General features: G+C 45.4%; 2 protein-coding genes across 4 annotated transcripts in view; one reads left to right on the forward strand and one right to left on the reverse strand.

Moving 5' to 3' along the window:
• Nme7 (NME/NM23 family member 7) overlaps nt 1-2,186 on the forward strand; it is a 181,895-nt gene extending 179,709 nt beyond the window's left edge. For all 3 annotated transcript variants that reach the window (XM_076873124.2, XM_076873126.2, XM_076873127.2), the window contains one exon: nt 1,903-2,186. In XM_076873124.2, coding sequence (XP_076729239.1) covers nt 1,903-1,935 — 33 coding nt within the window. In that variant the 3' untranslated portion in view covers nt 1,936-2,186. The remainder of the gene's footprint in view (nt 1-1,902) is intronic.
• On the reverse strand, nt 1,997-24,216 carry Atp1b1 (ATPase Na+/K+ transporting subunit beta 1). Its single transcript, XM_076873128.2, has 6 exons — nt 23,630-24,216; nt 19,011-19,139; nt 8,219-8,374; nt 6,998-7,182; nt 4,571-4,651; nt 1,997-3,401 (listed from the first exon to the last, which is right to left on the reverse strand). The coding sequence occupies exons 1-6, from the start codon at nt 23,724-23,726 to the stop codon at nt 3,138-3,140; spliced, it is 912 nt and encodes a 303-aa protein (XP_076729243.1). The 5' UTR covers nt 23,727-24,216; the 3' UTR covers nt 1,997-3,137.
• Nucleotides 24,217-24,295: the final 79 nt, after the last annotated feature.

Consider the following 24,295-nt stretch of genomic DNA (forward strand, 5'->3'; position numbering starts at 1 on the left):
CATTGTTCCAGAATAGTAGGGTTCAAGTTTAATTTTGCTCAAACAGGTACAGAAGTGGAAAACTTTGGCTTCTTTAAATGCTGTGCTTTTAAAAAAGCAAAGACCTTAATTTCAGCCACTTGCCGAGTTTCAGGAATTTTTACCATATTTAAGTACTACCCAAAGTTTCTTCCTACTATTTTTCTTTAAATTCAATCACTGCTATACTGCCATAAATGGAAACCTAGAATCCAGCTAGATCCATCCCTTCCATGCTTTGGAGCCCAAGGCCATCTCCCCTTATTTGAAAGAGAGATTCACCTGGGCATGCACACTGTGCTGCCAAGAGAATCCCTTCTCCCTCTCTTCAATTAACTGTTTCAGTGCTTTGGATTCCACATGGCTGTCACACTCCTTTGAGAAACACAGCCTGTAGAAAGCTCATTCTCTTTCTATTCTGTGTGAGGAACTAAGTGTTTTGATTGTTGGGACTTGCATAGAACCCCGTTCTTGAATGGGATAAAAATACCCTAAGGAAGGGAGGGGGCACCCTCCCTACACTCGAGGATTGTCTCAACTACTGAGGGTAGAAATATACTGATAACACAGAAAAAGAAAACATTTAGAAGCAAGAAAGCCAGAACAAGCAAGGACGCAACATTCGAGTGTCAGCTGCAGGAGTCGTGGTTTGCTGACCTAGTCTTGGTTGGTGAACAGCAGTGCTTGGCACAGTGGCGGGGGCTGGGTGGGAAGGGGATGCGCTGTCAGATCTATTGAGTCAAAGGATGCAGACTCTGTGCCCAAGTCTCCTAGCTGCCGTAGGAACCTGTGGATCATGGTGGGAAATGGGCTTGCACAGTCTGGGTGGGTCACAGGAAGTGAACTTTGAGAGAAGAGGTGGACACAGAGCTGGTGTGGGCACGCAGGCATGTGCACACAGTGCACAAGGCACCCAGGGTTGTGTCCTCTGAGGTCAAGACCTTTGAATAGCTTCAGAAGTGCAAATTTCCCTCCCATTTGAAGAAATCCTCCCTTTCCTTAGACTTAAAGCCCCTTTCCTTGTCATTCATAAACAGCATGAATTTAAGATTTATTTACACCCTGGGAAGTGAAGCGAGCTGATGCCCTACAAGACACATGCAGGGATTCTGAGCATCTGGTACTAGTCTGCATCACAGTTTGCTGCTGAAAACACATCAGAGTCTCAGGTCGTGTTTTTAAAGAATAAATAGAAAACAAATCAACAGGGTTAGAAGTGTAGAGCAGTAGGCAGGGCTGAACTGTTGCTGGTGTGTGCTTGCAGTTCCCATCACAGGACTTGGAAGAGGAACTCGGGTGCAGCTCACACCAAACTCCTCTCAGGCCTGGCCTAAGGCAGGAGGGGTCTGCTTGAGCTGGCTGCTCAGGCTTTTGTAAAAGGTTTCAATTTTCAGAAATCTGATGCCATAATTTTCATTTGGGTGTGTTCCACTGGTTACATGATAAGAAATCATCAGCTCAGTGAAGCTTGGAAAACATTTTTCAGAAAGCGGAGTCTTATTTTCTCTTAGACTAAAGCTAATTGTTTAATAGGAGTAAATAAGGACTTAGGCCAGGTTCTGAACCAGAAAGCACGGTATGAACCTTTTAAACTTACTGAACTACCAACTTTACTATATATATATATTTTTTTTTTTCTTTTTTCTTTTTTTAAATGGACGTGTATTTAATGGAACACTAGCTGGAAATAAAATTTCAAGTTTTCTAAACTTAAAGTAGCACAGCAAAATATTTCTGAAACTGAACTTCAAATCAATGGTTTATTGATTCCCTGTCTCATATTAACTTCAGGGGCTCTTTGGAAGGGGTGCTTTGACATCTTTGTGCAGGTGAAAAAGGCCAAACTTCTGTGAGGACTAATGAAAGAGTGTGTCTGTCTTCCAGGTGCAATACTTCTTCAAGATCCTGGATAACTAACAGTTCAGAAAGTATGGAAGCCGGACTGGGGCATTTGGACGAGAGTGATCACGCATGTGAGGAATGTGTTCATTCTTTTATTGTCCGTTGTTTTAACCTGACTGATACAAGATCAACAAGAGCACTGTACTCCTGGCAATTATTACATATGTTAGAACATGGATCTGCACTGTAGACAACATTTAACACCAGTCTATGGGGTACTGCATTGCTTTTTATAAAGTTCAAAATAAAGATTTATTTTCAAACAAGTGACTTTGGTTTATTTCATACATTACACTTTTTCTTGCAGAAAAAAATAAAATTGTACAACTGCATAAATATAAAATCCTTCCACCATGAAAATGGTTAAAACATTCAAAAAGACACAGCACCAGCATGTGATGCCTCCAGATAAAGGAAAAGAAAAAAAAAAAAAAAAAAGAAAATGCACAAGCAAATGAGCCCTGCCCCTTGGCAGAGTGGTGCAGGCCTGGGTCTCAGACAGCTTCAGAGCTCGCTGGAGGACAAGGCAAGAGAGGTCAAGATGGCGTTCGCTATGAAGCACAGCACAACCCATCACCTTCTTGTGTTTTTCTGTAGTGTCATGTAAAATGTAAAGGGCAGTTCCCCATGACAGCCCACCCCCAGCCCCAGGGAAAAAAAAATCAAGACCTAACATCACAGGAAAAGACTATGGAGTGTGTTAAAAATGCTCACTGATAGGCCATTATCCTTGAAAGAGCCAAACTGAGAAAAAAAAGTACCATGCCAGTTTTATTCCCATTGAATATTTACACCTTGGACAGTAACCTTGCTCACATAAAGTAGAAAACAGATATGATAAAACATGGCTTGAAAAATGACCAGAGTATGCACCTACAGTACTGTACACTAAATAAAATACACAAGGCAGCAACACTCAGGGGCCAGAAACACTGCTACTACAGGTCAGTCACGGAATCATAATTTACAGTAAAAATGGGCACGTCCCAAGGCTCAATTTTTATTTTTCTTTTGTCATTTACAGTAGAATAAATATTTTGTTGCTATTGCTACACTTTAAATTTACATTCTAACCTATTAAATGCAGAAAGCTAGTGTAAAGCATATAGATTAAGTGTAGGTCCCATACGTATGACAGTTTGTTCAAGACTAGTAGGTTTTGTTTTGTATCTTTTTTAACTTATTAAATGGCTAGTGGGAAAGATTTGTGCTTGTGATCAGCTCTTAACTTCAATTTTTACATCAAAGCGTCCCTGAAAACGGTCTTTCTCACTGTACCCAATGTTCTCCCCATATGCCTTACACTCAATGCGAATCTCAGTGTCCAAGGTGAGGTTGGTGAACTGCACGGCCAACAGGGGCTGCAGGTACCTGGGCTGCAGGAGCTTGCCGTAGTAGGGATAATACTGCAGAGGAAAGCCAGCGTAGCCGCCCAGGCCAAAATACTCCACGTTCCCGATTTTATCCTTATCTTCGTCTCGCTAAAAACCAGAGTGAAAGGAGAGCTGAATGGTTCACATCACGGATCTCCACTTTACAAATGAGATTCTCAACCCCACCAAACAGTGTGCAGACTTCTGCTAGAGGGAAACCAGCCATCCCCCCACACGTCTAGCTCAGACCTGGCTCAGAAGAATGGAACACAAAGCAGGAGAAGACACTGGTGGGGGCGTCTGATGCCACAGGAAGAACATATATTCAGTGTAATCCATAGGGGCCTTGAGACTGTCACAAAAGGAGCTATTCTCATTGTGCAAATGGGGAAACCAAGGAAAATACCAAGTAAGTAGTTCTCAAAGCCTGCACAGTCTCCTGGAAATGAGAGGTCAACAGTGAAAAATGTTCTGGCCTTTCCCACCAATACTACTCCCAGTGACACTGTCTCCAAAGGTGTATCTATTTCTCTCTGATTTCTTACACCCGTTTCTTTTCTTGGTGCCAACATAAAACAAAAAATAATACAAAATTTTATTAATAATAATAAAAGGGAATTCCCTTTTATTCTAAACATCCTAAAATTCTATCTCTAAACAATTCATCAGGTATCTAGCCGGACAATGGGATGTCTGTTACTTTAATCTTTAAAATTTTTTAAAGAGAAGCCCATACTACCAATTGTTAGGTGACACTATTCACTGAAGAAGAAAAAAATAAAAGATGTTCCCACATTTTAAACAGAGAGAAGCACTTCTACATTCAGAAGAAAATTACTGAACACAGTGGCAGATTTCAGAAACGAAATGAGCGTGTTCACGTCACTCAGTACTGCCATCAGTTTCTGTCAGCAGAAAACCGCTCATACAGAAGGGACAGTTCTGCATATCAGTAAGGAATTAATGACATGTCACTATTCTTTGTTGTGGAAGTTAAATTCTCAATTCTATAAACCAGTATTCCAATGGACTAAATTCAGTTATCTGAATTTCTTATACCAATGGAGAAAAGTACACATGGTTTTATTCTTGTTGTACTTTTCGGTCCTTGTGGGAAGTTTACCCAGTATAATTACAACTCGAATTCCTGAGATTGACATTCAAAAGCAATGTTTCTCGTTTCCTATATTAAAATGTTGTCTCTAACTAAAAACAATCTCATCCACCCCCTTCCCTGACCCAACCCCACCACCCTCGAGTGACCCACGTGTCCTTACTTTGCCAGTGCACTGAACAGGCAGCACATTTGGATTATACTTCATCACTGGGTAACTCTCCAGGGACTCGTTCTTGGGAGGCTAAAAATAAAACCCACTTTGGTCAGTAAGAATTTTTTTTTTTAATTTCTAAAATATAAAACTGGTTTGCAGGCCAAATAAATATGCATTGTCACAATAAGTCAAGTGAAATAATAAAACACATCAGGATAGTAAAATGAATGACCCCTCCTGACCAATCTCGGAAAAGTCTCGAGTTTGTTGAAATGAAAGTGAACTAACTGCCCAAGTCCTGTGAGCCCACGATCAGGCTGTAATGCAGCCAGTGCTGAATGGAACTTCAACAGTGGCTGACTGCACACGTCACTGGAGGACAGGGAAACATAAGAGCCAACCCAAAAACAATGCTCACGGTTTGCCAGGACACGGGAAAGGTGACTGACACTTGTTTTCACACAGCCTGGGCCTTCCTCTGTGCCACAGAAAACAAGACCTCTGCAAGCAGGCTTTCCTTTTCCACGCTCATCCCCAGGGCTGGGGAGGCTGCCACCAAAGGAGTGCTCCCTACTAACTCGTTAACAAAGTCTGGTATGTCAAACAGCTGGAGAGCGCACTACCCTAAACAAAGGGGTGCTGGGAAGGGGTGCAGCCTGATGGTGCTGCCACAGTGAACCTCTAGAGCTTCCGAGCTCTATCCCTGGCTTGACTGCTCCTCAGGAAAGTGTGATGAGCATAGTGCTGAAGACAGTCACCTGCTTGCTTCTCGTCTGATTAAAGTCAGACAGAATAGATGGTTCTGTACACCAGTAAGGAATCAACAACATGATGCTACTCTTTGTTGTGGAAGTTAAGAAAATGATGATCTAGATTAGAGTCTTTTGAAACTTCCTGCCAACAATATATTTATCTTTAAAAAATTGGATAAAATGCTTATTGATCAAAGAAGATACCAGAATCTACTCTCAGAAGCTGAGGAAACAGGCACACCAAGTGAGATGCTGGAGTCCTGCCACCACTAACAAAGGTGATCATGACAGCATCAGGGCAGGGCCCTGGAGGGAGTGATAAGTCAGGGGGCGATATACGACCAAGCAGAGACCGGACATGCTGGGTATGATGGGGGTGGGGGTGCTCCTCCCTGACAGGCACTCCATCCAGGGGGATGGATCACAGCAAGCCCAGCTTTGCCTCTGCAAGCACCACTCGATGTCTTGAGGACTCCACAGAGATGAGCTGTGGTCACCTGTGGCCACACCACACCAATGCCTTTCATTGCTAACTAGCAATGATCCTAGAGCACTGCCTAGCAATGTGAATATCAAATACAAGTATGCTATAATGGTCCCCACCACTCTTCTTCTGTCATATCTTTCTATAAGTGAAAAGAAGATCAAAATTCTGTGGCAAAATACACTAATGCCTGCAGGAGCTCCGCCAGCCAGCCAGCCGCTTAGCCACGTCTGTCTCTGGTGGTAATAAGAGAGCTTTGGTGCATCCTTCAGTTAATAAAACTTCTCATCTCTACGCTGATTTTCTTTTGAAAATATTATTCATGGGTACCAAGCACTGTGGAAATAAACTAACAGCATTCAGTAGGAGATTACTGAACAAAAGGGCAGATTTCAGAAATGAAATGAGCGTGTTCACGTCACTCAGTACTGCAGTCACTTCTGTCAGAGCTGGAAACTGGTCAAGTAGGATGACAGGAGGGACACCTGCTAGAAACCACTTAGAAGAGAGAGGACAGCCCTGTTTCGTTCATAATCTGGGGGAGAGAATAAAATAACTGACTTTATAAAAGCAGAGATGACACAAATAACTTTTTTCTTTCTTTTTAAAGAATTAATATATTAATATATTCTCACAAAATGGTGAGATAAACATTTATCAAATGTTTGTAATAATGTTTACCCATTACAGCTGCAGGAAGCCAACAGAATGGTTATAAAAATCTGATTTAGGTGGGGTTTATTTGTTTTTTGCAATGAAGTCATCATTCAGGGAAAAAAAATCATTTTTTCATATTACCAAACAATAAATTTTTTGAAAATTCTTGTGGTTCCAGGAAGACCCAAACCAGAAATATGACTGCATATCCAGGAGATCTTTTAACTTTAAAAAAATTCCACTTTTTTTTTTTAAAGAGTTTTCACGTATAGAAACTGCAATCGGGATACTTAGCAGAAATATTAAGAAAAGGGCTACAGGGCTCACTTCAAAATCTGGCTTTGCCACTCAATTTCTGTAGCTAGAAAATGAGATTCACACTTTCACTTCAGGAATTTCAGGGCAGATACAAAACTTTTTGGTGTTGCTCTATGATTAGGGTTTCAACTGAATATATTTTAAAACGCCCTTACTTTGGTTATCTTTTCACATCAATTAAGTCTTTATCTCAATTCCATAATTTAAAATATCCCCACTTGCCTTTGGCTTGAAGCCCAGAACTCGGTTGAGCTTTATGATGATGCAGGGCTTGCCATCTTTGTAGCCATAAGTGTCATCCTCGAGTCCAGAGCAATTTCCCAGCCATTCAAGTCGGAATCTACAGACCTTTCGCTCTCCTCGTTCATGGTTATATTCTCCTCGTTCTTTGGGTTCGCTGGGAACACCTAAAAAACAAACATCATTTTGATATTATACCAGCAATTCCCTAAGCACTACGGAAAAAGGAGGAGAACCTTGTTCCTAGTCTCAATTTCCTGTTCTAAGGCGGTGCTCCTCTTCATATCATGCATAGCCAGTAGAGCAGAGATCTCCAGCAGCCTTCTCTCCTTTCACCAAGCCTAAGAAGATGTGCTACCAAAGGTGAGAGCTGGCACTAGGCTCACTGTAAAGCCTCATGGCACCTGTGCTTGATGATCAGCCCCTATCTGGTCTCTGGCAGTATTTCCCTGCCTCTAAATCTAGGATTATGCAGCTATTTTAGAAGACAGAAAGGAAACTGGAGCATCCTTCACGAGCAGTGTCTTTCATACAGGTCAACGTTGGTTTAGCTCAATAGCAGGGACGTTACAAGACAAAATAATTGTCACTCATTTCTGGAACTGATAGTTTTCAGTCAGAATTTCCTAGTTTTGGGTCGTTATCCCTAATTAGCATGTTAAATAGTAAAAGGAAACAGCTCATCTCCTCATCCGTAGTACTCAGCTGCCTAAGATGCATTTCACTACTGATCCCAAATAGGATCTATAAGTGTACCCTGACCACAGTCCCTCCTTCGTCCATCAGTGGGTCCTAACTCACTACACCAAACAGTCATGGTGGCCAGACAAGGCCCTGTGCTCTCTTCAGTAAGTAGAATTTTCGGGGAAGATTTGGAGAACACAACTACACATCTCCGTGGACACAAAAATTAAAACTGTCATTGTCGTCTTTGGATCTATATCATAAAAGGCAGTGGCGTCTAGGAGTAGGTTTAAAGAACATCTTTCAGATGCAGGAAATAGTAATATTTGAAGTTACACTGTCTCTTCCGTTGCAGCCTCCAGTTTAAAAAAAGAAAAAAGCATCTTCTCAATATGGCAAGAGTTTAGTTTCTAATTATTTCACAAGTATTCCTCAACCAGAAAGTAACGAATAGAAATGGGAAATTAGAATTAGCGAGAAAGAAAACCAACCACAAACATCTACAGTGAATCTACTTACTGCCACAGTCTTCAAAAATCATGTCGTCCTTCTGGGCCGCGTCTTTGTACTTCTCCAGGAACCTCATCATGTTCAGCATGTAGGCCTCATAACTCTTGGGATCGTTAGGGCGAAAGGAAATTTCAGTCTTTTGGAGCTGAGGAATCTGTGTTAATCCTGGACCAGGTGGAGAGTCAGAAAGAGACAGGTTCCTCGTGAGAAGCCAAGGTAATGGAAAGCTGACTTTCCCTGAACATGTACACTTGCCACCCACACCTGGCTAAAAGCAGTGGGTTTAATTTTTGCCTCCCTGGGAAATTGCTTCTCGGGTACTTAGTGTAATAATGAGGAGTAATATCACATATCAAGCAACTTCCTGCCTGTCGCTCCACAGTAGGCACCATGTACACTTTATGAATGACAATACCAATTGCACTTAAAGGCTACGCAGTAGTTGGCTTGAGATCACAGCACGTGGGACCAGAATTCCAACCCAGGTGTGCAGTGCTCCAAAGCCTGCTTTTCCTCTAGGACCCTTGGGTGCACATTTTAGCTAGTAAGGTGCGAAACAAAGCAGTGAGCACCAAGATCTTCTGTACATTCCAACTCTACATCGACACTGCTCCGCAGGCTCTTATGACTTCACATGGATCTTTTAACCTGAACTGGGGTTTCTGGGGTATATGTGCAATTACCAACCCAGGTCTGAGCACATCAGTACCAGGCAAGGTAAAATTTGAAGTCTGTGTGCCTAGGGTTTGCACACTCTGTGCCTCCCACCATGCCTGGCAGGTCAAGAGAGCACCCACATCATTCCCCCAAATACTGGTGAAACACGCGGCCTCACAGGCACCACACCATGCCCGTCTATTCAAAGCACAAAATTCAAGAATCTTTTAATGAACATGAATATGTCCTGAAGAATCCTAGTTTGCTGCTCTTGGAAACTCAAATCTACAAGTGGCAATAAGGACACAGATGTGAGGACAGTGACATCATCAAAGTGGAGGTGGTGAATGCAGTAATTAAAACCTAGCAGCACCATCTGCAGGGCTTGAGAACCAGGCTTCAGCAGCCATGGCACCAAGTGGCTGTTATTTCTTTTTAGTGACTAAGGATGGTTCCGAATTTCACAAGTGGCTCCGTGGTGAGGGGGCTTTGTGAGCACACCTTTCCAAGGATACGACGTCCTAGGAGACTGGAAGAGAAGGATCGTGAGGGTGAAGATCTGGGCAGAAGAGAGCCCAAGGCCAAGACTTCAGAAGTGACATAAGAACCATGGTGAGAAGGATGAGGTGGGATCTGAAGAACATGGGAGAACAGCTATGGCGGGGACAGAAGGGAGTCCCAGGGGAGGAGCAGCGTCTGCTCAGGAAAGCTCTTCTTTTTACAATGAAGAAGTTCACCACAATTGAACCTTTTGTTGGTATAGATCCTAAGCGATCTCTCTACATTAAATTAGGAAAATGCACTGTGATCATGCACAGTGCAAAGAACCATGCACTTAGGATGACAGGTACCTGCAACAGTAAAGCCACCAGAGGGATCCCCTACACCAATACAAAGCAGTGCAGCAAGCAGGCTCCCTGTGGAATGGGGAAGGCAGCTGGGGAGGGTCATTCCTGGCTTGAGTCAAGCTGACTCACCTGGGCCTGGGGGACGGGCAGGGCAACCCCAAGCCAGAGGCTCACTATAACTCAGGAATGTGCAGTGTTCCTAGAATAGCCCTCAGGTCTAGAGAAAACAGACACACCTGAGAGGCTATGGAAGAGACAGAGGCTAGTGCCTTGGCATCCGTCAGGCTGAAATGTCCTTCCACAAGACCTGTGTGCCAGGGCCAAGCAGCACTGCAGACGCAGGAAGAGGAGGTAGCAATGGCCAGCCAGCGGGGTGACACGAAGGTCAGGTAAGGAGGCCCAAAGTCTGAACCAGAGGAGCTCCCTGGGGAGGAAGGGGGCAAGAACTGCAGCTGGCTCACAGAAGAAACAGTGTGACCAGTGACCAAGATGCACCCTGTGGCCCAGCAGCAGTGGCTGATGAAGCAAAAACCAAATTGCTTACAAAATGTAAGCAAGATCAGCATGAAATGTGGAGTGTCTCACTCAATAGATACAAAGAGGAGAGGGGGCCTGGAAGGTCCCCACGAGAGTGAACGTGGGGGAACTGACTGCAAAGCCCTGTCCTGTCTCGGCCACTTCCACTGCCCACCCAGGGGTCTGCCTCTCATGTGCTGGTTGCCTCTGTATTCTCTCTTTCAGGGGCCAAAGTGCCATTTCCTTGATATGTGTCTGAACAGTGAGGCTACTTCCCAGGTTCTCCCACAGAAAAAAAAAGGACATGAAGCAGGTGGGATTGTGCAGGAGCTTCCCTTGTTCACCATGCCAAGCCCAGGTCTCCACAATAAAGAGACAAGGTGACGTGTCAGACCCCAAAGTCAGCTCCCCTCAGTCAGTACGAGTGTGTTTTTCAGGAGCCTTAGAGCTGGGGTCTACACTGAGTTTGTGTTTACCCAGACACCTGTGCCAGCCTTTCCTATTAACAAGCACCTCTGTTAGCAATCACCTGAGGTCTGATTTGGGAAATGGTATTCTATGCAGTGATAGCACTGGCCCAGAGTGCTGCACAATTTGGCTCATATCTCCCTAGGAGAGGCAAATGGGAAACACAGAAAACACACAGTGGTCTCACACCGATTTATACCTGGAAGCTCAACTCCTTCTGTAAGCACAGGCGCATGGAGTCTTCATGTTACCACAGGAAAGAATGCAGACTGAGGCTGACCTGGAGAATCTTGACTGCACTCTCTACTGAGAAGCATCAAAAACTGACGAATCCAAAATACAGGGACTGAAATGGTCAGTTAAGCACTGAGTCTTAGGACCCCTACAACCTGCCCAGCTGGTAGGATTGTAGGGGTATCTTGTCCTTTCCATTTTAAGTGATAGAAGTCTTTGGCAGACGGAGCTAAGGAATGACAGCAAAGTCCCAGGAAGCTCAGCCAGGCTTACTCTCTGCTGTAAGGTCAAGGATTGTCCGGAGGGGTCTCAGAAGGTGGTGACCAACATAAGCCTTAGTGCTCATCCTTTTAAGATACCCAACTTCTCATTCAAATGTTTCCAGAAAAGATGTACAAATAATTTGGGTTTAGGTCACACAGCTCCTGCAGCCACACGCTCACTAGGAACACGTGTACTACCTGCACACACAAGCAGTCAGGAGACCAATGCAACTCGGGGCCCTGCCTTGGCTCTTCTGCAGATCTGCGTTTTTTTTTTTTTTGACCTCCTGTCTTTTCAGCTGTGTAGCATGGGACTTTCTCACCCTAGAAACTACCAGAAGTAAGTCCCCTGGACTATTCTGACCTGGACAGTCTCAATTAGGAGGCTTCTCTGATGAGATCTCCAAACCCTGAGGGAAATTCCTCTTCTCAAAAGCAATTTCTCTAAAGCAATCAGATACTCGTAAGAGCAGGTAAAGGACTTTTGAAATGATCCAAACCTGCCAAATCATTTACTCCACTTTTATCAGACCACTGACAAGAAATAGAAAGAAACAGGACTGGACTTGGCAACTTTATTATTTGCAGGCCACATTCAAATTCCCCAGCTGTAATGCTTCCCAAGGAGGCACAAGTCCCACCTATGGACTGGAATTCTCACCTGTTGTCTTCGCACTAGATGGGACACTTTAGGCCTATCCCTTCTCCATTGCTCGTTCCTTAAAGATATAGTAATACTAAGAACAATGATGACCTTTGTTTGCAGTTAACTCGAAGAAGCCAGAGATAGCAGAACACCCAATCACTGGCTTGTGGTTTCAAATTATAGCCCAGAAGACAGACGTGTAAGCATTTGCTTCCCGCGTACCTGAACTCGAGTTTACCAGTTAACGTTAAACTGGCTGAGCTCTTCACGCTGCACCACTCTGGACCACAGGAGCATTTGCCTTCAGCCACACACCACTGTTTAATCAAGTCCCCTGAAAGGACTGAAATAGGAATGTGAGTGGGTGAAACTTTACTATTTGGTTTTCAATGATTAGTTCAACTTTGCAAAAGATAGGGATTTTTAAAAAAAAAAAAAACAGCCCTGCAGCTCCATACTTTCTTTTTGGAGATATACTCCAGAGTCACTTCCATACCCTTCCCAGGCACCGAGTATGCCCATCTCATGCGAAACAAAGAAGGAATGCATTCCTCACTACTGTTCCAGTGGGTGTCCCCAGCAAACAGAGACAAACGAGGGGGAGAGGGGGAAAGGCAGCCAGGTGCTGTGCCACACCCCTTGAACCCCAGTGGCTTAGGAGGCTGAGGCAGGAGTTTCGAAAATTTGACACCAGCACTGGTAACTTAGCAACCAGGCTGGGGACGCAGCTCAGTGGTAGAGTACCCCTGGGTTCAATCCCAGTACCACAGAGGGAGACACAAAAGAGGTTTTCCATTAAGAAGTATTTTGTTTCCAGTTAAGTTTATAATGTGACAAGGTTATAATTTCTCTACTTATGAGTCTGAAGTATTTAAACTAGAATGTGGCCATTTTAACCTTGTAGCAGTTAGCTCAAACAAATCCCAAAGCACAGCTGCTGGTAACTGTCATTTAATACATCTGATGAATCACTAGCCAAGTACTCTAAATAGGTATCATTTTCCACAGAAACCTCCAAGAGGCTACCATATGACTAAGCGGGCCCAGGAAGCAGAGAGATGCTTTTAAATGTAACCACACATACAATGCATCCTTATCACAGTCTCCTATGCATTCCAAGTTGGAAAGTGATTTCCAAATAAAAAAAACAACTGTGGGGTGCTGTGTGACTTTACACACCCAGCCTTAAATGGCAGTACTCAGTAGGAACTAAGATATTTCTAGATTGTTTCTTATTTTTATTTCACATTATAGCTGTGTGGTCCTAGTTCAATTTACCTAACAGAATACAAAGGGCACAGGAAAAAGGCCACTCGGTGTTCTCTGGAAACTAGTTGACTTTGACTCTCCTTGGGCCTCAGGGTCAGCCCATGACTCAGGGTGGGATCAGCCAGGAATAAGCCTTCTGCCTGCAGACGGGGGTATTTCTAAGCTCCTCCTAGACACTCAGTCTTCTGTAAGGTCCTGGATGAACGGCTCAGTTGCTCCCTACAGTCTACTGAGGTGTTCCACAGCCCCGGTGGACAGAAATCTTTCCTCTGCCTAAGCCAAATGCTACACATTGGCTGAAGGCCTTCTCCAATCAAGAATTACCCTTTATCACCAGTCTTTTCCCTTCAGTTGTATATTAATTTTTTAGGCAAGCAGAGAAAAAAGTATTTAGTTGGAATGATTTTTAAAAACAGATACAATTCCACAGGACCATTATGTTTGTTTGACATTGTGTACAGCTCATATTTGTGCCTGTTCCCAGGACAAGAAAGAGAAAAAAGGACAAATCCTAGCATTTTATACTAATGATGCTTTTTTGTTCAAGGTCAAAGAACAAGAACACATGGTATATTTGACTTGTCTAAATATAAAACATAATACTAAGTAACTAACATCCTGAAGGACACTGCATTATGTACGTGACATCTGGTGAGGCCTATCCAGGCATGTGTGTGGGAAAAGACATGCTTTCCTGTTTGAAGCCACTGGATAATACATCCAGTTCATTTCCCAGCTTCTCTCCAGTCTGTCTGCATTGAGTGAGCCCACAGTCCTCAGTTCCTAGGGCGGACCACTGAACCAACTGTCCCACCTAAAGGTCTGAGGCCAACACTCTTCCACTACCACCTTCCACACTGCAGCCCTGCTTGGATTAGTACCACCAAAAATCCCTAAGTGAAGCTTCAGGCTCCAGCGCTGTCTTCCGCCAGCACTCACCCCCACAGGCTGGTACCTGGTCCTACTTGTCAGCGGTCTCAGCTGTACTTACTCATCTTCAAATGTGTTCAGAGTGGGACCCATTTTTCTGTAACTCTAAGAACATTTTTAGGTTAATCATTAGGCTTCTGCACACCCAAGAGTTGACTTACAAGCTGTAGCCTTAGCTTTAGAAAGAAATAGCTACATGAGTAGGTAAGTTGTCGAAGGTAGAGTTCCCGGCCGTGAGCCCTTTACCAAACCACAGGCTGGGTAGTAACTTCTAGAAACCATCATCAATGCCACCTCATCCAATCTCCAGGGACAGGCTGCAGGATCATGTGGGGGCAGGAAGGGAGGAGAGGGAAAGCAAGAGCAGTTGATCTGCATATGTATTAGAGGAGAGATTATAAACCAACAGATTCTAGTTAGAGCAGAAAAAAAAAAGAAGAGTAGAAAAACACCTTATCACACTCTGAAATAACAATTCCTTCAAAGTCTAAGGAGACAAAATAGTTCTAATTTCCCCTTGGAAATCTTAGGTGAGAGAAATAATACAGTGTGATGTAGCTTGAAAACAAAAAATAAGTTTTTCTGAGACTGACATAATGACTTCTCAGGAATTCTACTTAAGCATGCTAAGATTTCACTGTGACCGCTTCTACCCTAATGGCTTTTCAGATTAGATGTCTTCCTTTCACAAACAAGATGAAATCGACACTGCTGATAGTGCACCGTGGTCTGCAGGTCTGCATCCTCCCTCCTCTCCTGCCCCATTCTGATACCAACAAGCCAAGAATATGACTCTTGCAAAAGGAGTTCTGTCAGCAGGGAGCCATCTTTATAAAGAGCAAAACAAAAGGTCACCCACAACCTCAAGAGGAAGAACAGGAGGGTACATTCACACCTACTCCAGGAAGCAAGCCACCTGGGAACCTCCCTGTACCCAGGATTGACACATAGTGACCTTCAGTTCATTGTGCAGTAGCAAAGCCAAGTGACCTTGGTGGGGGAAGGGCAGTAGGAAGGAGAGACCTTTCTATTACACCAGCGTTAGGAGTAGCAGGGCCAGCAGGGTCAACAGGACAGGGCTTGGTGCACGTGAGTGTGGGGGTGAAACTGGGTGTCTGTGCACGTGCATGCTCAGCCTTCTCTGCACAGCTAAGAAGAGCACCCATCCCCAGACCCAAATGCATTAGCAGACTGAGGGAGACACTGCGATCACTATGGCAGGGCCCTCCTGAGCAATCCGCCTGTGGACGGGAGGGTGGCAGCTGTGCAGGTGTCGGTGGGTAAAAGAAGGCTACAGAGCCACTGCAAAGTCAGATTCTCTCCAATCCTTTAAAAATGATTGTTAGGGGTTGGGGATGTGGCTCAAGTGGTAGCGTGCTCGCCTGGCATGCGTGCGGCCTGGGTTCGATCCTTAGCACCACATACAAAGACGTTGTGTCCGCCAAAAAACTAAAAAATAAATATTAAAAATTTTTTTTTAAAAAAATGATTTTTATATACATTTTTTCTTTTTTTTTTTTTTTTTTTGGTACTGGGAATTGAACTGGGGCACTCAACCACTGAGCCACATTGCCAGCCCTTTTTATTTTATGAGACAGGGCCTCACTAAATTGCTGAAGCTGGTTTTGAACTTGTCACTTCCTGCCTTGCCTCCAGAGTCACTGGGATTTAAGGCATGCACCACCATGCCCAGCTAAAAGGTGTTTCTTAATCCAGTGCCTTCCAAACTCCTCAGAGAAAGCTAAGGTTCTACTGACTCCCTGAAAATTTAAGTGAGCAAAGAAATCCCTGCCATATCACAACTCACAGCTTGGGCAAGCTACTGAGAAAAACAGCCATCACAGCCACACGTTCCTTGACACCAGTAAGTGTACCTCCATAAATTACTAGTTGCCTTACATATATCACCTCATTATTCACACAGGGTATTGCTCCCATTTTACAGATGAGAAAACTGAGGCTTACTGAGCTAGAAAGTATTTGAGTGGTGGGGATATCTGGCTCCAACTGCTGTTCCTTCTTAGGTCACAGTGACCATGGACCTATGTGCTACAGGGCTTAGGATTTCAGGGGCTGCTTTGGTATTTAGGATAGGCAACGTGAAATTACCAATCATCAACCATTTTTGAGCTACAAAAATAGCAACATAGTATGTCTCAACATCTCAGCTGAGACTATAGCCTTATGCCTTCCAGGGCGGGTATGCAGTTCTGTTCAACATCCCACATTGGTAAGACCTTTAGGGAATGTCACATGCATTAACAGCCATTATTGCTTAGGGCCAAGAAACTGGATATGTTACCCATTTTTCCTGAAACTTCACTTGCATTTTGTAGTGTAGTCTTTTCTCTGTGATTTGCATGTTTGGCCTATCAGTGTGTCCAGTGTTACAGACACAGAGACCCACCAGCACTGCACAATTGTCACTGCCACCACCACACATGCTATTTGGAAGAGATCTAATTACAAGGTATCCCAGTGTGGAGAGGGCACTCGACACCCAGTTGGGACAAGTCTGTTTTCATGCCTCACATTCAGCAGATAACAGCATTAGCTCATCCTTGAAGCCTTTCCCACTTCCTAGGTACATCTGACTTAAGAGTTTTCTCTCTTTAACCATTACAAAAATGGAGGTTTAGAGACATGAAATTGAAGCCAAAAAAATTGTCAGGATATTCTTCCACATATTTGTTCAGTCTACACATTTAAGGAATTGCTGTCACCTCTCCAAAATACAAATTTTAAAAATCTTTTCTGAATGGTACCAAGAGGAGAGTCCAGTAAGAGTCCCTTAGACATGCAGGGCCTTCAGTGACCCTTTGAAGGCGGCACTTCTTGGCAGCCAGTGCTCCGCAGCCCTCCTTGAAGGTTACCATTATTTTCAAATAAATGTCCTGTCCCTTGTAGAGATACAGGAAAACCCCACAGGACAAGTGGGCAGGAGAACTTGGTCTAGACTCTCCTGATAAGGACATGGGTAAGGAAAAGGAGAGAGAAATAAGTCTCTAAGACAAAGAACAGGAGACAACAGGGGAAATGGAGACCCAAGACTTTCCTGGGACTCAGACCAAAGGACAAGAACACATATTTCCCAGATGAGCAACCAACACTGCTTTGGAGAAGTGAGGGTTTGTCAGTGCATCCAACTGCTGTAGACACACTAAATATAGGTACCAGGAACATGTCTTTTAGGCGGGGTGCTGGAAGGAAGAGGGAGGCAGGCAGGGAGACAGCGGGCTGGAAGAGACTGAGCACCTTTCATGGTCAAGTCAAGGTCATTTGCAAATCCTCACAAGGTCAGATGCTCTGGCTATTTGTTTTCGAAGGTGAAATTTCCTTTTTTAGCAAAGAGCATGGAGAAAACTGTTATCAAAGACTCCAAAGTCTATATAGTCAAGGAATTTTTTTTTTAATCTGGGAAATAAAAGAAACTGCTTGGCTTTGTGGTCATCTTTGACTTCAAGTTCAAGAATGATTATAAAATAGCATCATTGTGATGGAAAAATAAATAGCCTGTAAGGAGCAAAACCACAATAAAAAATGTACACAAATTTATGTCACTAATGCCACTGTAAGAATTCTAACAGGAGAGGGCATGAAGAGGCTCCGTGCTTTGCTAGCACAGACGCCCTGTGAACCACATCTATTTAAGATCCGCAGTTTCTCTGCACATTGGAAAGTCTGCTTGAGCCCTTCCTAGAGGCACGCCTACAGCAGGACAGGTTAAGCATTGTACAGACTCACCTAACGTGCTTTTCTTTTCCATCTCCCACCTAGCTTCATCTGGAAACACTCAAGGCTTTCTACAAAGTGGGGGACCATATGACTTAGCACCGTAGGACAACATGTGCCACCACCACATTCCGAAGGTCTTCTTTCCCACACCAGGGAGGTGGACTAACAAGCCTGCGATGGGCAGCAGCACCTGATCTGGGCAGCTCAGTGCCATGCAGACAGCCTCAAGATTGTCACCTACATCGAGTGTTAGTAAGCCCTTGCCTGGGGAAAGCAAGGACGACAAGTCTTCACCACCCGACAGAGCAACCTCAAGGTCATTTATATGCGAGAACCCGGAAGTTGTACAATGCCGCTTCTCTCTCTAGGTCCTTGGGACAGTGAGGTTTTGAAAGAGCGACACTGTAAATTCATGTTTCCTGCTGCTTGCTGCCTTGTCCTGTCAGCCTCTGGCGTGGAGGCAGTGGGCCATCTATGGTGTGCAGTGACTGGTGTGGACACAGCTCAGCCTCACTGGCAGCACCCAGATCACACCAGGGGACTCACGTGACAGTCTGCAGTTCCTGTTACAATCTTTTGTTCACTTAAGCTGTTAGAGCTAATGGAGACAGTTAATTAGACTACAAAAGGGTCCACAAAGCCAGTAAATAAAGCTCATTAAACAAATAGGCATAAATATTAAGAAGTGAAAATGACTTTCCTCAAGGTCAAACTGAAGTCAGTAGCAGGACAGACTGGACCCCTGAAGTCACTGCTCTTCCCTGTGAGTAGATGACCCATTTCAAGACTTCAAGTCATCCCTAAAATAAGTCAGCTTTTTAAAACAGGAGCTGAAGTGCTTTTTCTAAAGGCTTTATCAGAATCATAGCCCTCAAGAAAGAAAAAAGCATGTGTTAGAGCTGGGAAGGCCCCAAAAGGACCCCACTAACCAAGCCCCTGAGGGTGGGGTATGGGGAGACAGGCCCTTCAGGCCGACTTGCGCATGGTGGCACAGGACTGGCCAGAGGCAGGCTGGGTGCGGGACAACTCTTCACCCTCACGCCTGGGCTGTGGAAAGACATTGCCACCCCCGCAGCCCCGCCTGCACTGCGGGCAGGCAATCTGTCTGCAGCAGAGAGGAGCTCCTTGTTTTTTCTTTCCAGGCCTGGTGGAACACTGTCTTACAGAATAATGTTCGAAGGGTTTTTTTAAAAAAAAAAAAAAAAAAAAAACAGATCCTAGTTGTGCGGGTTTACCTGGTGGGGCCACCCGGTCCTGGTACGTGGGCTTAAATTCACTGATGGTGAGCAGCATCACTTGGATGGTTCCAATGAAGATGCCGGCCAGGCAGCCATAGAATATCACGTAGAACAGAAGGATCTTAACTGCAGGGAGAACAGAGGGACACAAAAGGCTGTGATGGAGTCATGGCTCAGAACCAAAGCCTAACGCTCCTGGATGAGAGCAGCTTCTTTCCCGGCTCCCCTCCAGCCTGCTTCTCCAAAGCTGCCTTTTCCAACATTGGTGGAACAGGAAGCTTATTCTCTGTTTAGAGGTTTTGGAGGTAGAGGAATGTTCAGTTACAACCAAGATTCTGATGGGAAATAATTTCATTCCCAAAGGAAAAAATATCATGAAGATCACCAATAAAAATCTAGCACTGGGCTGGGGATGTGGCTCAAGCGGTAGCGCGCTTGCCTGGCATGCGTGCGGCCCGGGTTCGATCCTCAGCACCACATACAAACAAAGATGTTGCGTCTGCCGAGAACTAAATAAATAAATTTTAAAAATTCTCTCTCTCTCTTAAAAAAAAAAAAAAATCTAGCACTAAATTTGCATGCTTATGCAATGCATTTAAAATATGACAGTATGCTCCCGTGGAGATACACTTTCTTTCCTTGCTTATCCCTTGACACTGAACATGACAATCCAGGCTCCTGCTCTTCCAAACACTCGACACCTGAGTTTTTATGCTGCAAGGAGGCTGAGCCAGCAATGCTCTCCTCTTCACTGCCTCTCCACCTTTGGTGTGTGTCACTGACTGAACACATGGTCTTTCTTTCAGGGGGACAAGACAAGGGAAGAAAGCAAACAATGGGAATCCTACAGTAAAAATGGACAGCACATTTTTATTTCATCTTCTGACACCAGAGCAATGACTGACTCGAAGAGCTCCATTTTCTTTTTCTCATAGTTAACGGGTTACCAGAAGGAAGGCTGAACTCGCTGCCAAAGAAGAAAAAGGGGAAAAAAATAAAACCACATGAAGCCCTCAGATGAGAACAAGGCTATCAGTTACTGGTTTACAAGGATTATCTCCCCGATTAGCCGCATGGTAACAGGCTGTACCGGGCATCGCAGGGCAGTCCTTTGCCAGCCAACCACTCCATGCGAATGCAGCAGTGAGAACAAACGCACTGCAAGGTTATCAAGTCAGAGACATGCCTGACAGAGTCACCACGGCTACTTCTAACAAGGTCCAGATCTCATGCATAACATGGAGGGTCCTTGGGAACAAAACACAGAACAAAAGTGTTATTGAGAACAAGTGCACAGGGTGGAAGGGGCCGGGGGAGGGGACCCGGAGGGTGGGAATCAGCCATGCGGCCCTCTCCATGCATTTAAAACTTTCCCATCAGGAAGGAAAAGTCCAGGCAATCCCACTACAGAGCTATTAAAGCAAGGAAAACACACATAAAACCAAGCAGAAACGTTTAATCATAACTTTTCTCTCCTCTTCCAAAAAAAAAAAAAAAAAAAAGAACAAGAAAACTAGGAAAAGACACAGCATAGACAAAGGAAGAGGGCAGAGGCTGCATAAGGCAGAACCACAGCCGCCCGTGGCGCCCTCCCTCACAGCAGGACAAGGGTTAAGTGCTGCCTTCTGTATCCAAGCAGTAGTAGGCAAATGGCAAGGCTGTGACGTCAAGAGATCTGGAAAAATTTTCCAGTGAATGCCCCTAAGAGATGCAAGAGTTGGTCATTCAGCCAGAGCTCCCAGCTTGCTTCAGATTCTTCCCCATTTCACTACCCTCCCAATCCCACCTTGAATTCCTTAGCTCAATCATATCTGCCTCTTCTGACTGCTCATCCCTGGATTCCAGATCCCTGGACTCCAGATCCCCTGTTCTGACACAGAGCAAAGTATGTGCCCCAGGTTACAATTTAAAATACAAATAGAGCACTGGAAAAACCAAGCCACTCAGAGGGCACACTGATTCAACTCATTCTGCCCACAGGACACCTCAAGAGAAGTGTGGAACTGTCCTCTTTCTGCTCTGAGATGTTACTTGGCAAAACCTGCTTAGTTACTGCTCTAAGGCCACTTGGTTAGAGGGGAGCATGTGGGCCTGGCAGGGTCTATGCCATGAGCTCACCCAGACACAGGTCACCAGGGACTGCTTAAAAAAAAAAAAAAAAAAAAAAAGGTTTGCTAAGCCCTGCCAACCAGCTGGGGTGGCACCGTGGGGTTAAGGGATATAGGTATTTTTCCCTTTTAAGCAATTTGCCTTCCTTTTTTTAAAGAACAAGTAATAATAGAGAATTTTAGTTAGGGGGAAAAAAACTGGATCTCAAAAAGTTACAGGCAGATGAAAAAAAAAGGCACAGGACCAGTTCTACAAATAAAAACCCACTAATGCCTCCATTAACCCAGCTAAAAGGTGGAAAGCACAAGGTGATTTGCATGCTGTGATTTCTCCAGCAGGTGACAGGCTCGAGTCTCCTGCGTCCATCTTGGTGAAAATCTACCTATAAGCAAAACTGAGCCAAGGGCATCCTGCCCTCGTCCCAAGGGCATCCATGTTGGGCCCGGAGCTGGAAAGTGGCATTTTCTCTGTACAAGACTGCAATTGCTGTCACTTCCCTGCCTAACAGAGGCTCTGTCCTTTCTTACAGTGCAAGAAAAGAGCTAATCTTTTTGCAAAACAAAAATTAGACTTTTAGCCCAGCACCTGCACCTTGGGAAGGAAAGACAAGTCGTGACTGTCTGCATTCACACATCAGTGTACTCACACCTTGCTGGGTGGATTATCAAGACACAAATATTATCTCTCTCTCTCTCTCTCTCTCACACACACACACACACACACTCACACTCTCTCTCTCTCTCTCTCTCCTCTCTCATGGTGGTGCTACCATATTAAATGTCGGCTTAAAGAACTAGCTATTCCATACTGCCTTACCCTCTAAAGCAAATATTATTCTAAGAAGCACGGAAAAATATATTTATGAAGAAGAAAATATACTAGAAGACAAATTTCACCATATGCCTGGAGTCAGTGCAGCCCCTGGCCCTGTGATGGACACCAGAGAGAGGCTGCAGTTAGCCTGGGGAGGAGACGGCCCTCCGCAGTGCACCTCCCAGGCCTCAAGTTGCGAGGAGTTGCTAGGAGATGACCCTGGCTGGGAGCTATTCACCCTAACACACTGCATGGTTCTTCAGGATTTCCCTTCCACATTAAAAAAAAAAAAAAAAAAAAAAAAACACATTTATGCCTGAGACACTACGACGATAAGCCCAGTGAAGAACAGTCTCCACAAAATAAACTAAAATATAAAAGGAAATAAGAAGCCATTACTTCAGTGAGCTGCATTTTGCATGGCTCAGGAACACCTGTGCTTCCCTGTTCTTCAGAATGAGGTTTCACCTTGACTAACCTTGAAGTATGATGCATTTTTAACCCTTCACTTTCAGTCAAGGCAGACTCCCTGAAGGCTGTATTCTTTTTTCTTTACAAAAATCATATACTCCAGATTCTTCCATTTCAAAATGTCAGCCAAGTACTATTTCCCTGACTCATTCTCCTGCAGATTCCCACAGATCCTCCCGAAGGAGAGCACTGCAACAGCCCCTTTCAGGGCTGCCTTAGTGACTGCAGTGGTGTGCAGAGGTGTTTGTGGTGGTGATGATGATGATGAAGACACCAGAGAAGGAGAAGGGGGCAGTGATGCTGCAAGGGGGGGGTCCCTCCCTCCCTTCTGCAGTCACGACTCATACACATACCTACAACTCTGCCCTTCAAAATGACCTTTCTAAAAAATTGACAGCCTTTGGGTGCAGAGAGGCAAAAACAAGTAAGGTATCTAATTTTCAATGGCTGGGGGAGGGGGTCCATCCAATGAAGCAACAGGCTGCACAAAATCCTGTAAGATGAGCTGTTTCTCCATTTGTGCCATGCATTTCTTACATTGACCCTTTACTGTAATCAAACCCAAGCTGCTGGTCTGCATCTGTCAGTACAGACCTTAAAAATCCCAGACTTTGCTGTCTTTCCAGTCAAGGCTTAGACGCTCCTGACATGCAGATTACTGGGCCATTTCTGGCCTGTGATGACTCTGGGAGAGGTCACCGGGGAAAACCAGGGCTATGATCATGAAATACTGCAGTATGGATGGATTCTTCTTCCCCTCTCCATTCCCCTTCTTCTTAAGCATATATTTGGACTAGAAAAAAAGGATGCTATAACATACAACTTCACCTGCATTAGATGCGATTACATCATGATTTTCCTCTCAAACCCAAGTCTCGTTTTCTTAAGGACTTGGGCTATGGCTCCGGGAAGAGGCATAGCCAGTCTCCCGGAGCCTGACCATTCCCAGGAGGGAATGGCTCAAACGATATCGGTAAGATGCACTGCAAATTACCAAGACAAGATCGCGACATGTACATGTAACCCTCTGCCTAGTCGGGACTCCGCATTTCTCACAGGATGACAAGCCCAGGCTGGCGTGGTGAGAGGAGCACCTCCTACCCGATGCCTCTCCACCCTGGCCAGCACGGTGGGTGCGGAACTGTCCGCAGGGCCTGCGCAGGGGACGCGCCGCCCAGGAAAGACAAGGAGCTGAGGACGCGAGCTACAGATCCCGTACTTACACCAACTGCCACCGGTCCTGCCCAGAAACTCCTTCTTCTCCGAGTTCCAGATGAATTTCTTCCAGCTGCCCTCTTCCTTGGCTTTTCCGCGGGCCATGGTGACGGGTCGGCCGCGCCGGGAGGCTGCGGATGGGTGACTGCGGCGTGCGCCCTGGTGTCCGCTCCGGCTGCCGCTCGGCGACCGGGCCCGGCTCTCCGCAGGCTCGACGCGCCGCTGCCGCTGCGGCTCTCTGAGTGCTAGACGCGCGGTGGAGGAGCGGAGGCAGGAGCGGGAGGAGGGGAGGCGGCGGGGGCGGAGGAGGAGGGTGGGACGCGCGGCTGGGCGGCTCGGAGCCTGCACCTATGGGGGGCGCGCACCGCTCGCCGGCTCTCCGGTCAGCCACGCACTCCTCTCGCCCTTGGGGGCGCAGGGGCTTCACGAACCCGGTTGCCGCTCCCTCTGCCACTGGGGACGAGAAGGACCCCCGCCTCCTGTGACCTCTGCAGAGACAGTCAGGGGCAGGCGGAAGCCAATGGAAAGGGCGCACCGGCGGACTGCGGGACCGGCACTAGCGCGCCGGCCACGAGCCGAGGAATTGGCTGCGGCGCACGCCCTACCTTTACTATATACCGCGCCTCCGCGGCCTGGGGCCCCGCCCACTGGCGGCCCGAGTGGCCAATCGTGGC

This window comes from Callospermophilus lateralis, chromosome 13 (assembly GCF_048772815.1).
Source record: "Callospermophilus lateralis isolate mCalLat2 chromosome 13, mCalLat2.hap1, whole genome shotgun sequence".
Classification (NCBI taxonomy): Eukaryota; Metazoa; Chordata; class Mammalia; order Rodentia; family Sciuridae; genus Callospermophilus; species Callospermophilus lateralis.